This window comes from Choloepus didactylus (assembly GCF_015220235.1).
Source record: "Choloepus didactylus isolate mChoDid1 chromosome 11 unlocalized genomic scaffold, mChoDid1.pri SUPER_11_unloc1, whole genome shotgun sequence".
In the NCBI taxonomy this organism is placed as follows: domain Eukaryota; kingdom Metazoa; phylum Chordata; class Mammalia; order Pilosa; family Megalonychidae; genus Choloepus; species Choloepus didactylus.
In genome coordinates, this window is record NW_023637577.1 from 4,003,195 (window position 1) to 4,017,650 (window position 14,456).

At 36.0% G+C, this 14,456-nt stretch overlaps 1 protein-coding gene across 1 annotated transcript; it reads left to right on the top strand.

Annotated features, from left to right (window-relative positions):
* Window positions 1-8,804: 8,804 nt before the first annotated feature.
* On the top strand, window positions 8,805-9,743 carry LOC119524396 (olfactory receptor 2M5-like). The gene has a single exon (XM_037823022.1). It carries the CDS (start codon window positions 8,805-8,807, stop codon window positions 9,741-9,743), a length of 939 nt encoding a protein of 312 aa, XP_037678950.1.
* The last annotated feature ends 4,713 nt before the right edge of the window (window positions 9,744-14,456 follow it).

Sequence of the window (14,456 nt, forward strand, 5' to 3'; positions counted from 1 at the left end):
TTATTGTAATATTTTCATTCAAGGCTAAGATTATTTCTTTTTTGTAAATGAGGAACCTCAATGAAGCACTGTTATCAAACGCTTTAATGGCTTTGGGAACTAGTTCTTGCTTCTGAGTTAAAAACATTTATTCATCTTTTCAACCTAAAATTGTAAGAGAAACAACACATACATGAAACTAATTCTATGACGGAAATCACTTCAAAAACAACTGGTGTTTGTATCACAAGTAATGATACATTGCTTAGCATACTTCCTGTAATGTGAAAAGTTAAAATAGGAAATGGTATCTCCATTCCTACACAAATTTACATTAGGTATATTTTTCTAAGTTCAAACTATAGTTCCAGGAGCACAATAAAGACCTCTGTGCACTGGAAATGGAAATTTCCTTATTTATTCCTCCATTTAACTGTGAAGGTGAGGCATTTCCAGGTAACATTCAATTAGAAGTGATTAATTTGCAGTTTAAGAACATACTAAAAAGCAAGTATCAAGAGAAGAATCACATAGAATGGTGTAAAATCCTTCCCTAGGGAAAATATGCTTAATTAAACTGTATGATTGTGAATTGATAGTAATATTTAATATCTATATGTATGAGAAGGTTTCCAAATATGAAATTTACAGATCTCATTAGAGTTTAATATTAGCAGGTGAACATTTTAATTGATTTTGCTGATGGATCATCCTAACATTGAGCCCTAAGTAAACAGAATGGTATCCCAAAAAGAATCCCATTTTATTCATTAGTAGACCTATATCTTAAAAACTTTTGTTCAGTTAGTATTATTATATTGGGAATTACATCAATTCTATATATTTGTGGAAATTTGTTTCCTTTTTTATATAAATATCTATAAAATACACCTGATTTTGCCTCTTAGCCTACAAAGTCAAAAAATTTGTTATCTGAAACTTCACAGGTAAAAATTTGTTGATCCCTATATTATCTATAATTAGTTTGTGTAACAGTGATATAAAAATTATGTACTTATGTAATTAACTGCTTTAATATGTTCACTCACTTACCATACATCTGCAGTAATTACTAAAATGTGGGATAACACTTGTTATATTGACCTCTAGTTGCAAATTCTGGATGTCCAAAGGGAGTTTGGTGTAAGACTTGTGACTGAAAATCCAGAGGGATGGATTATTTCTCAAAGTGGCCTGAGAAGTATTCTTATCTTTATTATTTAATGTATCTGGGGTGGAGAGGTTATTGTGATAACTCTAGAAATTCCAACTAATTAATGTCTGGGGACAGTTCTCTGCAGACCTTACCCATCATTTCCCCAGTCGGTCTCCTGTGATCTCATCCTAGTCTGTGTGTCTGTACTAATCACTGAGGGTGAGAAGGTTGGACACACCCATGGGCATCCATGAGGTCTGGGCAGGACTGAGCATGGTCAGTGTTGACAAACACTAATAAATCTTCATAGAAAGTGTTCAGTATCCACCACTATGAAAAGCTAAAATATTGAGAAGGGAAACCAGATGATCCTGGAATTTCTGAGAGGGGCAGCAGCCAGTCAACTCTGAGGTACATATGTTATCAGATCTAAGCCACTTTTGCCTGACCTGACTATTACATTTACAGCCCCTGAAACTTATAGGTGTGTTATGACAGCATGCCAAGATCACAGGTTAAATACATCTGTGAAGAAAACAGTTCTGAAAAATTTTCAGGTGAAAGAAATATAGTAATTCTGGTTATGAGCTTAGTCTTATAAAAGGGCAGTTTTTGAGAACAGGTACCTATTTAGTGTCATCAATACCTAACTATTGATCTTGTGCAAGTTATTTAACCTACATAAGCCTCAATTTCACATTAGTAAAATATTAATAATGAACACCTACTTCCTAATTTGTTGAAAGGATTAAATGAATTGATATATATTAAGGGTCTATAACAAAATATATAACTTCTGCTATGCTTGAATGAGGCCTCTTTTTTTAATCCTGGGTAATTTTTCCACTCCATTTATATGAAATTCTGGTTTGACATATTTGGAAACTTGAGAAATCTATCTATCATCTACCTATCTATGTATCTGTCTATAATATATTAAAAACAATATGATATATATGGATATTCACTTCTAGTATCAGAAAATTCTTAACAAATTGATGGGTCCAAAATCAATTTTAAGAGGATAAAGAAAGATAGGTGGCATAAATTTATCATCTAAAATTTTGCATCTGATATAGAAGATCTGGTTATTAGAATCCAGCATAATTTAACTGCTTAAAAATATCCATTGGAATTACTTAATAAGAGAGTTGATCAGTTGTTGAACTGTGGAGAAGTTTGAAATTTTGAAAACAAGAAATTGAAGTAGTTAAATAAGTCAAATAAAACATTAGGAATAAGGGTTGTTTATCAATTTGTAGGATGATAAAATCTACAAGTACAAATTTAATTTTTTCTGAAGTATGTTAATATTTATTTTCATTCTTTTTTTGTGGAATAAAGTTTTCAAATTTGCAAGTAATACCTGATGAAAACTCTGTCAATTGCACTAAAAACATTAATCAGGATAGCCATTACATAGAATAAAGGTCATTGTATTAGGTATCATGACTGGATCACTTAAACTATAAACCAAAGGCATTTCAATATATTGTGACTCAATTAGTTATTTTCAAAAAGATAAAATGAAACGATTGCTGTGTTATAATAAAGCCATTATTACAAGCTGATAAGTGGTACTATTTATGAATTAATTAATTCAATAAACATTTATTGAGTTCAAAAATGAGATTTTGTGGATGTGTTATTTAGTCCATATACCATGTATGAGCTGATATTCTCTATCAAGAAAAGTAAAGATGGGAAAGGTACAGGAGTGAAAGTTGATTTCCATTAAAATTGAGGGTTTTCAGGGAAACTTAAATGTTGGAGATAAGATTTGAGCAGAAACTGGGAGAGATGTAAAGTGAGTCCTGAGGATACCTGAAGGAAGATAGCTCTGGAGAGGATAGGGAAGGTCAAAAGGCCTCAAATTGGGAATGTGCCCGCTGCATTTGAGGAACTTGAGGAAGCCAGTGCAGCTGTAATAGCCCGAGAAGAGGGTACAGTCATGCAGAAGGAGGTGACAGAGGTGGCCGAGACCTCATGGCTCAGGGCTTAGTGGACCATTGTAAAGAATTTGCCTTCTCTGTGGGTAAGGTGGTGTCCCAATGCAGGGTCATGATTATGGGATTTATTCATCACTCACTCATTCAAGAGGTCTGTGTTGAGGACATTTTACATATGATAGCTGGTCCCATTCATCTTTCATTCAATAAATATGTGCTGAGAATCCATTCTCTGTCTCTGGCTTATGACAGGATCTGGAGTTATTGGATCAGCAATCTCTACAAATACTCCTGCCATTATGAGGCTCACATACAGTGTGGAAGAAAGAAAGGAAACAAGATAAAAAGTAAGAGACATCATATTTTAGATAGTGGTAGGTGCTAAGGAGAAAAAATTAATAAAAAAGATCTGCAAAAAAATGCATAACAAAAAAATAAAGAAACAGAAAAAGCAGTAAAAAATGTTGAGGAAATTTTGGAAAAGGCAATATTCTTAAAGCCAAGTAAAGAAACTATTCCAAATGGAAAGATTGCCACTCCTTAAAATTAGTACCAATAAGTCAGATGAGATGCGGGCTGAAAAGAAACAATTGGGTTTAGCACGGAGAGCTCACCAACATTTTTGATAAGTGTAGGTTCAGTGGGGCTGTGGGATAGAAGTCAACTTATATTTTGAAAGGATCACTCTGACTAGTGTGTTCTGAACTAACTGTGGGTGAAATCAGCAACATAACTGTGGATAAAATCAGCAACAGAAGGAGGCGCTTCATGTATGAGACTGCTAAAGTAAACCGGGCAGTAGATTATGAAGGAATGAATCAAAGATGGTAAGTAGTCATATTTTGATTGGTTTTAAAGTAGGGATACATATTTACCAACAAATTTTATGTCAAGTAATGATGAATCAAGTGTCTAAGACATAAATGGAGATGTTCAGGTGTAAAAAGTATTTCCAGAGATCATAGATAGCATTAAGTACAAACAACTACAATATTTCAATTATTAAACAAGATAGTTGTTATAATTACTCCAAATATTTATATTTTGCTTATTAATAAAATTTAAATATTTAAGAGCTATAATGAATTTCCTTAATACGAAAGTGATGAGACCCTCAACATGTGCCAAAGAAAGGGGGCAAATTTTCAGAAGGAAAAGCAGAGAAAGTAAATATTCTAATATTATTGTCATTCACTGAAGGAATTAAATGAGTTAAATCTAAAATTTGAAATATTTAAAATTTAGGTTTAATTTATAATATAACATAATCAAACAAGTAATAAAATGGTTCTCATACAGAAAAGGGATAATGAGTAAAAAAGGCACATATATAAGTCTCAGGAAACAAAGGAAGTAGCAAAATAAAATGACAGGAACAAGAGAGCACATAAATAGTATCATAACTGCAAATACTATCAATTAATTTACTAAGAAAGACACTCAGACTGAGCCTAAAAAGTTGGCAAACTCTATGCTACATCCCAAAGTTACTTGAAAAGCCAAAGAAATGAGAATCTTTTACAAAAAAAGATTGGACCAAAAGAGAAAGTTGAAGGCAATCAAATAAAAATTGGAGTTTCACTGTTAATATCAGAGAAGATCAAAACAGCACGTGGATATTCTCTAGGTGTGAAAGCAATGGTGAATATTCAAGTGGGAAGCCTAGAGGAATGAGTGAGTGAAATCAGGGGCTTTGCAATTTTTGTGCTAAACACATGTGTATATAACTGTATATGCCATGATATAGACTGATTCCATTCCTAAATAGACTTATAAATATTTTCCTATGAATGTCTTGGGGAATACATTTTATTTTAAATGAAGGTAGTTGTTCCTTTATTCATTGAAAAAGGCCATATGTTCTATGGTACAGATTGCAAATCTGAAATAAATATTCAGTTCAATGGAAGAAAAAAATGTAACATCAGATAAACAAAGTAAAAATCAATGATGACCTAGAGAGAAGCAGGATGAAGGAAGAGAAATTGAATTGAGGCTCCTATATGCTCAGGACTTAAAGGTATGCCTACGTAGAAAGGGAATTCCAGGATTATGTATTTGTACACAAAGGCATGCATTCACATTTGTTGAACGGTGAAAGATGTGTTTGCTCCATGATACAGAAGGGTAAATATTTAGAAATGAATCACTGAGACATGCTGAGGCCAGTTAAGCAAGGTTCCTGCTTGTGGCAGGAGAGCACAACCTTCTATTGGGCAGGCAGGGAGCAGAGATTAAGTGTATGTCCACAGCTGTGTGTTGTTTCAAATATCAAAATTCTAAGGGAAGAGGAAGAAACAAATGATAAGCATTAAATTTCATGGTCTAATATGAGACAATTTATCACATAAGCTCACTGTGCTAAATATTAGAAGAGTAAATAAAGGATAAGTTCCACTTAGAGCTACTGGAAAGTTAGGGTATAGGTTCATAGAATAAGAGAAAACATAAAATGGTAGAAAAATTATTTTTGGAGGAGATAAGACTGAACTCAAAAAATCCCCAAATAGCTGCTGATGAAATGATGGGTATTCTTACTTTACTTTGCCTTAGAACACTTCTATGAAAAAAAAATAAAACGTGTCTGGTAAGTCTATTTAACTGAAGTGGAAAGACAAAACTTTCCCATAGGTCACTGTCCCATCAGAAATATCTTAGGATATAGTCCATATGTTCTCAGCTCCTTGTTTAAATAAGGCCATGTTTTTCATTTTGGAAAGTCAAACTCAGATGCATCCAGGTGTTGTTTGAGGCCTGGGATCATTAGAAAACCAAAGTCACTGATCCAGGGTGTGTTCCTTAGGCCTTGCAGGCAGGCAGTGCATTGCCCTCATTGTAAAATTAATCATCACTGGACATTATTTCATTATGGGGAACATGAAAATGAGATGCTGCCTCATGTGAAACCCTGGGAAGTTTTATATTTAATTCAGACAACCTCACCAATTAAAAGGAATTAATGTGCGTGTACATGATTTGCTCAATATTATGGACACTTTCCAATAACATACTGATGGTTAAATTTACAATGTTTATGTTCATATATTGTGTCATTTAATGCTGAGCACATATTTTGCAGCAGGAAAGAAATTTTCATGACTCACTTTCTATTTAAAGAAGGGATAAATGATTCAAATTCTTGGTGAGTTCAGGGATTAACACAGTAATCTAATTGGAAAACCCAGACTCTGCTCACTTATCTATGAGGAACTTATGTCTTGAGAGCTGTATGGTTGAAATAATTTATTGAACATTGAGTCAGGAAGTTGCTGTGCTTGGACCATCAATACAAAACTAATCATGAACAAATCACCATGTTTTTATTATTTGTGAGAACAATTTGTCAGTGATCCCATGTATTCAAATTCAAACATTTTCTAAATGGAAAAGAGGAAACCACAGTGTAATAGGAGATCTTTTAGTTCTTTTTGAAAGTATTAGAAGTGAGGCCTTATAATCACTTGCAAAGGGAAAATTGAGGTGGAAACATTCATTATCAATTTTGAATATTTAGGGAAAACCCAAAGCAGTTTATGAGCCTGATTTGAAGCACCAACATGGGGGTACAATCACCTAGCACCTGCGATGTTTAATGGAGGTAGTAGGTTGTATTAGAAGGCTGCCTAATGAAGCTAGAAACATGCCTCTTTCCTCTCTGCTATACATGCAGCCAATATCATGTGTCACTTGACTTGAGAACAAGAATCAACATCTTCAGACATTCTCCAAAGCCTAGAACACAAGCCATAGTCTCCTGCAAGAAATACTGTGTGTTCACATATTTGGCCATCTGACCCGTACCCTCACAGCCTCTCTGAAAACGAGAGGACTCTATGATAAGGTGAAAAATGAATTAGTAAAAAGAATTTAATTCTAACTTCTTAAAAACATACTGATAGAGGAAATGCATTAGTACTTCACTTAATGATATTCATCTCTCACTGTAGTTTATGACATAATTGGAACAAACAGTAGAAATAGCAATATGGACTAATAGTAAAAATCACATGAATAAATTTTATTTCAACAAAATGATTAAATTCTTAGCTGTCATTTGAAAAAGAACCAGTGTAGTTTTTTTATTAATGGTTAGTCATGAGGCAGATTAGGGATGCTTACTTTTAAGTAAAATTTTTGTACCTACACACAGATTTACAAAAGAATGCAAATAATAATTAGTAGAAGAGCAATGATTATCTCTGCATGTTATACATAGCTTTGTAAACATATTTAATTGTGATAAACTACCCATAATATAAAACATACTATTTTAACCATTACAAAGTGTACAATTCATTGGCATTAAGCACATTCAAAATGGTGTGCAACCATCACAAATATCTAGTTTCAGAAACTTTACATTATCTTTTCTTTGGAGTCTTCCTCATCTTCATAATACTGTATTATCACAAGGATATGTATAACAAAGTAGAAATATGTTTTAAGTTAAGAGAATGGATACAATAGCAATAAAATAATGATTGTTCATTCAATGTACTGAATTCTGTAAGTCAGTTTCTGAAACTAAGCCTTTCCCTTTCTCATCTAGGAGGCCAGGATAAAGATCATGTTTATGTCTCTGTTTATCAGTCAACACCATTCTCCTAAGGGTGAATCCTCATGTCACTCACATGTTTGAATATGTGTGCATACCCTCCACATTCACCTGTGTAGCCTTGAGTGTTGTTCATGGCAGATGTAGACGTAGATTGCATTGGCAGGGATATCAATCTAGTCAAGATTTTGCAAACGTACCATGGATGAGTATTTTAGGCTGGTGAAGACAGTAGAGAAAAATTCCGTGTGCCTCAAGGCTAGGAGCTCCAGCAAATTCTGGAATTTAGGAGACAAATGATTAATATGGAGGTAGTTAAAAGTCTACTTAAGCTATAATGAATTTGGGATAAAAGGTGGCATTACTGAAAATGATGGAGAGAAGGAAATCATAGTGTTACATGGTAAGCTAAAATAATTCACACACCTACACCTCACATAAGCACACATGAACCAGGGTAAAAATAGGTTCTCCTAAATACACTTATTATTTGGCTTACACTAGCAGCTATAATATAAATACAATATAAAATAAAACTACAATTCAGTGGTTTAACCCATGTGAAAAATTTAATTCCTGTTCAAAAAAGATCTATCCTTTGAGCTGGATACCTACATTCCTTCCACAATGAGGCTCTAGCACTTTCTACACTTATCTTCCAAAGTTGCCCAACATAGGATAGAAGCACATCAACTAACATGGCTTTCTACAGAATTCAATGACATGGGCACAGATAACTGTAAGGGAGACTGGGGAATGGAGTGTATCTTTGTGCTCCTAGCAAAGAAGTAGTTGAGGAAAAAAAAAGGCTGCTCAAAGTACCATCAGGAATAGATATAGACCCTCATTTTGAGTGGAGGAAGTGTGTTAATTATGAGTGCAACAAATCACAGGAGGCTTTTACTTAGTTTGGAGTAACTACTCTTACACATTTTCTATGCTCTTTCAGATTTTCACCATGGGGTGAATACATGAATATGCTTGATGCAGTTTAGTTTGATCATTAACTTTGAAAATGCTCCAATAGTGCATGGAACTGATGTTTTTGTAGTGAGGTTTTGAACATTATAATTTCATTTGTTAATTTTTTTCTTTATGTAAGTCATTATTGGTGCATGCTAAAATGTACATATTTCCCTTCAGTTCAAGCAGTGAGACTTAACTGATGATGGGAAAGAATCAGACAACAGGGATGGATTTTATTCTCCTGGGACTTTTCCCCGGCATGAAACATGCTGACATCCTCACTACTGTGATCATTGTCATCTATGTCGCTGCCCTCACAGGGAATTCCACCCTGATTCTCCTCATCCTGGTGGATTCCCAGCTCCATACGCCCATGTACTTCCTTCTCAGCCAGCTGTCCCTCATTGACTTGCTCCTCATCTCCACCACTGTACCCAAGATGGCCACTGACTTTCTCTCAGGGAAGAAAAACATTTCAAACATAGGCTGTGGGACACAGATGTTTTTATATCGGATGCTGGGAGGAGCTGAATGCATTCTCCTGACTCTCATGTCCTGGGATCGCTATGTGGCCATCTGCTACCCACTGAGATACCGAGTCATCAGGAACCACAGGGTCTGCCTGATGATGGTCATGGGGTCCTGGGCTGGGGGTGCCCTAAATGCTCTAGTCCAGACTGCATACACCATGCACTTACCTAAGTGTGGCCCCAAAGAGATAGAACATTTTTTCTGTGAAATAATGACTATCTTGAGTTTCTTTTGTGAGGATACTTATGTGTATAAGTTGGCAATGCTTGTGACAGGCATTGTGCTACTCCTCATTCCTTTTGCTATCATCTTTTCCTCCTACTCCCTCATCTTCTTCACTGTCCTCCACATGAATTCCCCCAAGGGGAGGAACAAAGCACTGGCCACCTGCTCCTCCCACCTGATGGTCTTGGGTCTCTTCTATGGACCAGCCATCTTCACCTACATGACTCCTGGCTCCTCACACAGCCCCAGTCAGGACAAGACTGTGTCAGTGTTCTTTTCAATCATCACCCCTACATTGAATCCCTTTATTTACAGCCTTAGAAACAGGGATGTTTTGCAGGCATTGAGGAAGACATTGGTAAGGGGCCTCTGTTTAAATTAAAACCACCAATCTTTTCATGTCATAATATCCAATATATTTATATAATTTTTGACATATCAATAAATAAGTGTGGCATATATTTATGTTGTTAGTGGTCTACTTTCATTTGATTTGTGGTTTAATTAAATTGAACATGATTTACTATATGAAATTAATGTTTACATATTCCATCAGAATTGGTTTTTTTAATGTGTGCTATATTTAATTTTTTTACCACTGTTTTATTGTATTTATTGTGAATTAAAATACTTTGGATGCAGATACTTGTACCTTCACAGTGTTTACATTAAAACTGGGATTATAACTTCTGCACATTCAATAGTATTTTCTGGCTTGTGAAATAGCATGGAAAAATATATTACTTCAGTCTATAATTATTCATCCAAAAATTTTTACTAACAAAATTATTTTAATTGAATAAGATATAAATACAGATTTTAATTTCCTCATACAATAATTTAAACAGTATTAAAATAGATTAAAAAGAAATTTGAAAGACTGGTATTTATTATACAATTTATGATTATTAAGGAATAAAGAATGTTTAGATAGAATATTACTTTTGCTACTATGTTTTAAGAATAGGTAGGTTAGACAGATCACTGATTTCAATATACATAAGGATGAATTTACATGAGAAATTCTGTGTTATGGAATCCTTTTACTGTTCTTTAATTTTTTGTATTGCAGTGTTATTTTTATTCCGAACTGAATACTCATAGTTTTCTAGAACCTCTTTTATTGAAACACAACATCCTTTCTTTTGGAGTATTGCTCTTTCCAGTCTGTGTTTTCTACTGTGATATCCCAAAACACTCAATTCCAGTTTGCTAGAGCCCCAGTATGCAAAATACCAGAAATGTATTGGCTTTTATAAAGGGGATTTATTAGGTTACAGTTTTACAGTACTAAGGCCCTTAAATGTTCCAAACCATGGCATCAGCAAGAGGATATCTTCCCTGAAGAAAGGCCAATGGTGACTGGAACACCTCTGTCAGCTGGGAAGGCATGTGGCTTGCATCTGCTGGTCCTTTGCTCCTGGGTTGTGGTTTCAAAATGGCTTTCTCCAAAAGTCTCTGGGCTTTGGTCTCTCTTAGCTTTTCTCTCTCAGCCTCTTTGCATCCTTGCTAGTTCTCCCAGGGCATTTTTCTCTAAGCATCTGAGGCTCTTCTTTGAGCTTCTCCAGGGCAAAATCTGGGTTTCATCCCTTAGCTTAGCTTCTCCAAATGTCTTTCTGTCTGTATCTCCAAGCATCTCCAAGATCTGGACTTGTGTCAGCTCCCAGCTTCTCCTGGTGCAAACTCTGGATTATATATCTTAGCTTCTCTCCAGAATTTCTCTCTCAGTTTCTCTCAGCTTTTCCTCTCTGTGAGCTCTCTTATAGAACTTGAGTGATCTATTTAAGATCAGCCTGGCATGGGCAAGATCACATCTCCATGGAAATAATTTAATCAGACTTCTCACTCACAAACTGATGGGTCACATCTCCATGGAAACACTCAATCAAAGTGTTCCCTCCTAATCAAAAGACTAGTAAGTCTGCCCCCACACAGCTTCTGTGGGGGACACAGACTGAAACCAGCACATGCTCCACCATCCCTGACCACATCGGTACTGTACTGATACTGAGCCCATACACCTAATCTGTGACCCAGTCCTACAACTTGAATCATAAAGAGAAGAATGGAACTTCAGAACTCTGGGTAGATATATTCCAATCAAACTGGAAAAAAGGACCTAACTGTGATTGAAGATGTGGAGAGTTAGACTACGAGTAGAAGTCAGATAAGAGAAAATGTTTGTGAGTGAAAAAAGAGACTGAAACTATTGTTATAATAACTGTATCCAGATGTGGAATATTTCCCATGGAAATATTTTCTTATTCCTGTGGAAATTTCAGCTTTGATTGTTGATGTGAAACCCTTTTTCAGAGCTTTGCTTCAGTAACTTGAAAGTTTTCACATGGTGGCTATTCATTCAGTGTGGGTCCTTCAGTAAATACGATTTGAACAGACCTGTTAGCTAATCTGAGATGGATATATCTCACGAGGGCAGTAAATCTTTCTTTTAATGACCTCTGAGATTTGAAGGTTGGTTGGTTAGTATGTCATAACTTAGTCATCTATAATGAAAGAGGTGGAATATTTAGAGATTAAAAATGGGTAAGCCATGCTCTTTGTTGTTTCTGCAACCATGGATGCCCATGAAGGATCTGGTAGTGAGCCCACTGGGGCTTCTGTTATGCCACAAGTACCACGACCAGGAAGAGCTAGAAATAGGCATATAAGAGAAAGGATGAGCTGGAAAACACTGGGGTTTCTGTGTGCCTGTTTCTGCAGGACAGACTTATGAAAGTAAGGTCATTGCTACAATACACCTTCAAAATATTGTGCAAAGTACTCTTTTGGTCACTTCAAGCTGAATATATATCAAGTAGGTGAGGTAGTCATGAAGATGTACAAATCATATCTCCCACCTTGGAGAGCATGATTAACACACAGTCACTTCTCTGAATCCATTATTTTATTCTTTGCTGGCCATGCTACATGAGGTCTGTTCTAATTCAGTGGCTGAATGTGGCATAGAAAATAAAGTAGGCCAGTTCCACAGATATATTTCTGTGAGACTCAGTATTCCTCTTAGAGGTGAATTTGTCTCTGAAATCCCCAAAGACTCCAGGCAGAAAAATTCTAGACAGAAATATTCCAGGCAGAAAAATTCCAAGAACTTCACTTCCCTTTCTCATTAACCTGTATCAGACTTGCATCACAGTCTCATGACTCTCCTGGACTCTTCGGGATCCCATTTTTTTTTCCTTTACAAATAATTTCTCTAATACATTTTTTTTTGTATCTAATCCCATCCTCATAGCTGATTCTCTGAGGACTTGAATTAAAACAAATTCTATCTCTGAGAAAAGAGGTTAAGATTTGGGGATCTGGGGCTAACTCACTCACCACCCAGTGGATGAAGAGGATGCCATGCTGATTAGCAAGTGGGGGCATAGATAGTCTCTTTGATAATGTACTATACTAATTGCTAAATATTTTATTATTGGTGACCTGGGAAAATGTCTCAACAGAAAGAAAACACCATTGCACTTGTAATGATTCAGATTTTTGAATTATATAGGGGACCAATGTGGCCAAAGAACCAGAGTGGGTTCAGCAGGTTACTGCTAAATTGTACTGATGCCCTGCAGAGGGATAATGGGAGATGGAGGGCTGTTGATAAGCAGTTAATGGATGAATGCAAAACCCACAGAGCCATTCTGATAACTTGCAAAGAAACCTTTATCTAGGCTAGTGGAAGAGGAGATGGCTAAGCAGCAGACTGATGCCTTGATAAAGTCAAAGAACCCTAGTTAAGCATGAATGCTCTTCATAGATAGATTTGTTGCTAAAGTTGGGGACTTAGGAGGGACAAACCAAATAACCTGTAATTTCAAGTTAGTTTGGATGGATGGCCCTACTTGTTCTGGCTCTACATGCTTTCCCAGACTCTCAGAATGTGCAGAAATTGTTCATAAAAGCCATCACTTCCACCGTGGTAGAAAATCCTGCAGAGACTTCTTGACTGCAGTTAATATTTAACCACATCTATAAGTGCTTCATCTCCACTCTTTCCTGCTGGGTCAAAAATCCAAGGACAACAAAGTTAGTGAAATGTGAGGTATAACAAGAAAGGAAAGTGATCATAGTTAATGCTGCAAGAATTCACTATCATGTTCCACTAGAACCCAAAGGAGTGTACTTGGGATGAGTCATGAGAGTGCTTTACCCAGAGGAAATTAATGTAAGACTGGAAAAGCAAGAATTCTTATGCAGAATGTATGTCCAGATAAGCATTTTCTTAGGATACATGGTTTATTACTCAGGAAAAAACCCAAGGTCACAGTCACTGCAAAAGAGGCCCTTAGAAATCTGGGAAAAACCTCAGTGAGCTGGAGATGCCTCAGTTTCTCTGAAAGGTGATAGAGGAAAGAATAATGATGCTAACAGAATTAGTCAAAAATATATTATGTAAATCCATGTCCCATCAAATGATTTTTTACTAGGGGAGGACCCTGAAGGCACAACATTCACCAAGGCCATTAGGGAAGCATTGGTAACTGAGGCCACTGCCCCACCAAGATATTCAGTGTGGGCTCCTCCGCAGGCCAGGACTGATTGTAGGAGAGGTAGAAAAGTTATCCCTTTAATAGCCATAAGGATGCCAGATTCTTGATGAAACTAGATGGCAGCACTTTGCATCCAGGAGGCTTTAACCACCTTAACAACCATCCAGATTAAAGGAAGAGCCAGGAGGATTTGATCCATAAGTTGTTATGGAGATGTTTAATGCAGCTTGTCATCTTTGGAGCAAAATAGGCTTTACACTAACAAGGCTACAACATAATATTTACACCCACAAAAGGTCAAATGGAGCAGGTAAAGCTAGAGTTGTAGCCACTGCAGAAAGTCATGATCCCTTGCTCTGTTAGCAGACATGAAGCAAATTTTAGATCCAGAACATATTACCTGCAGAAGTAGTTGGATACTTAATTTAAGGTCTCTGCAGCAATATGGCAAGTGTATACTGTGGTCATATCCCTAGACCATCCCCAAATGAACATATGGACATTTACAGGTGTGACTGAGCTCTGGAGAAAGAGGGGTACACAGAAATTTTGAGGAGTGTTAGCTACATTGATACATATCATCAAATCATCCT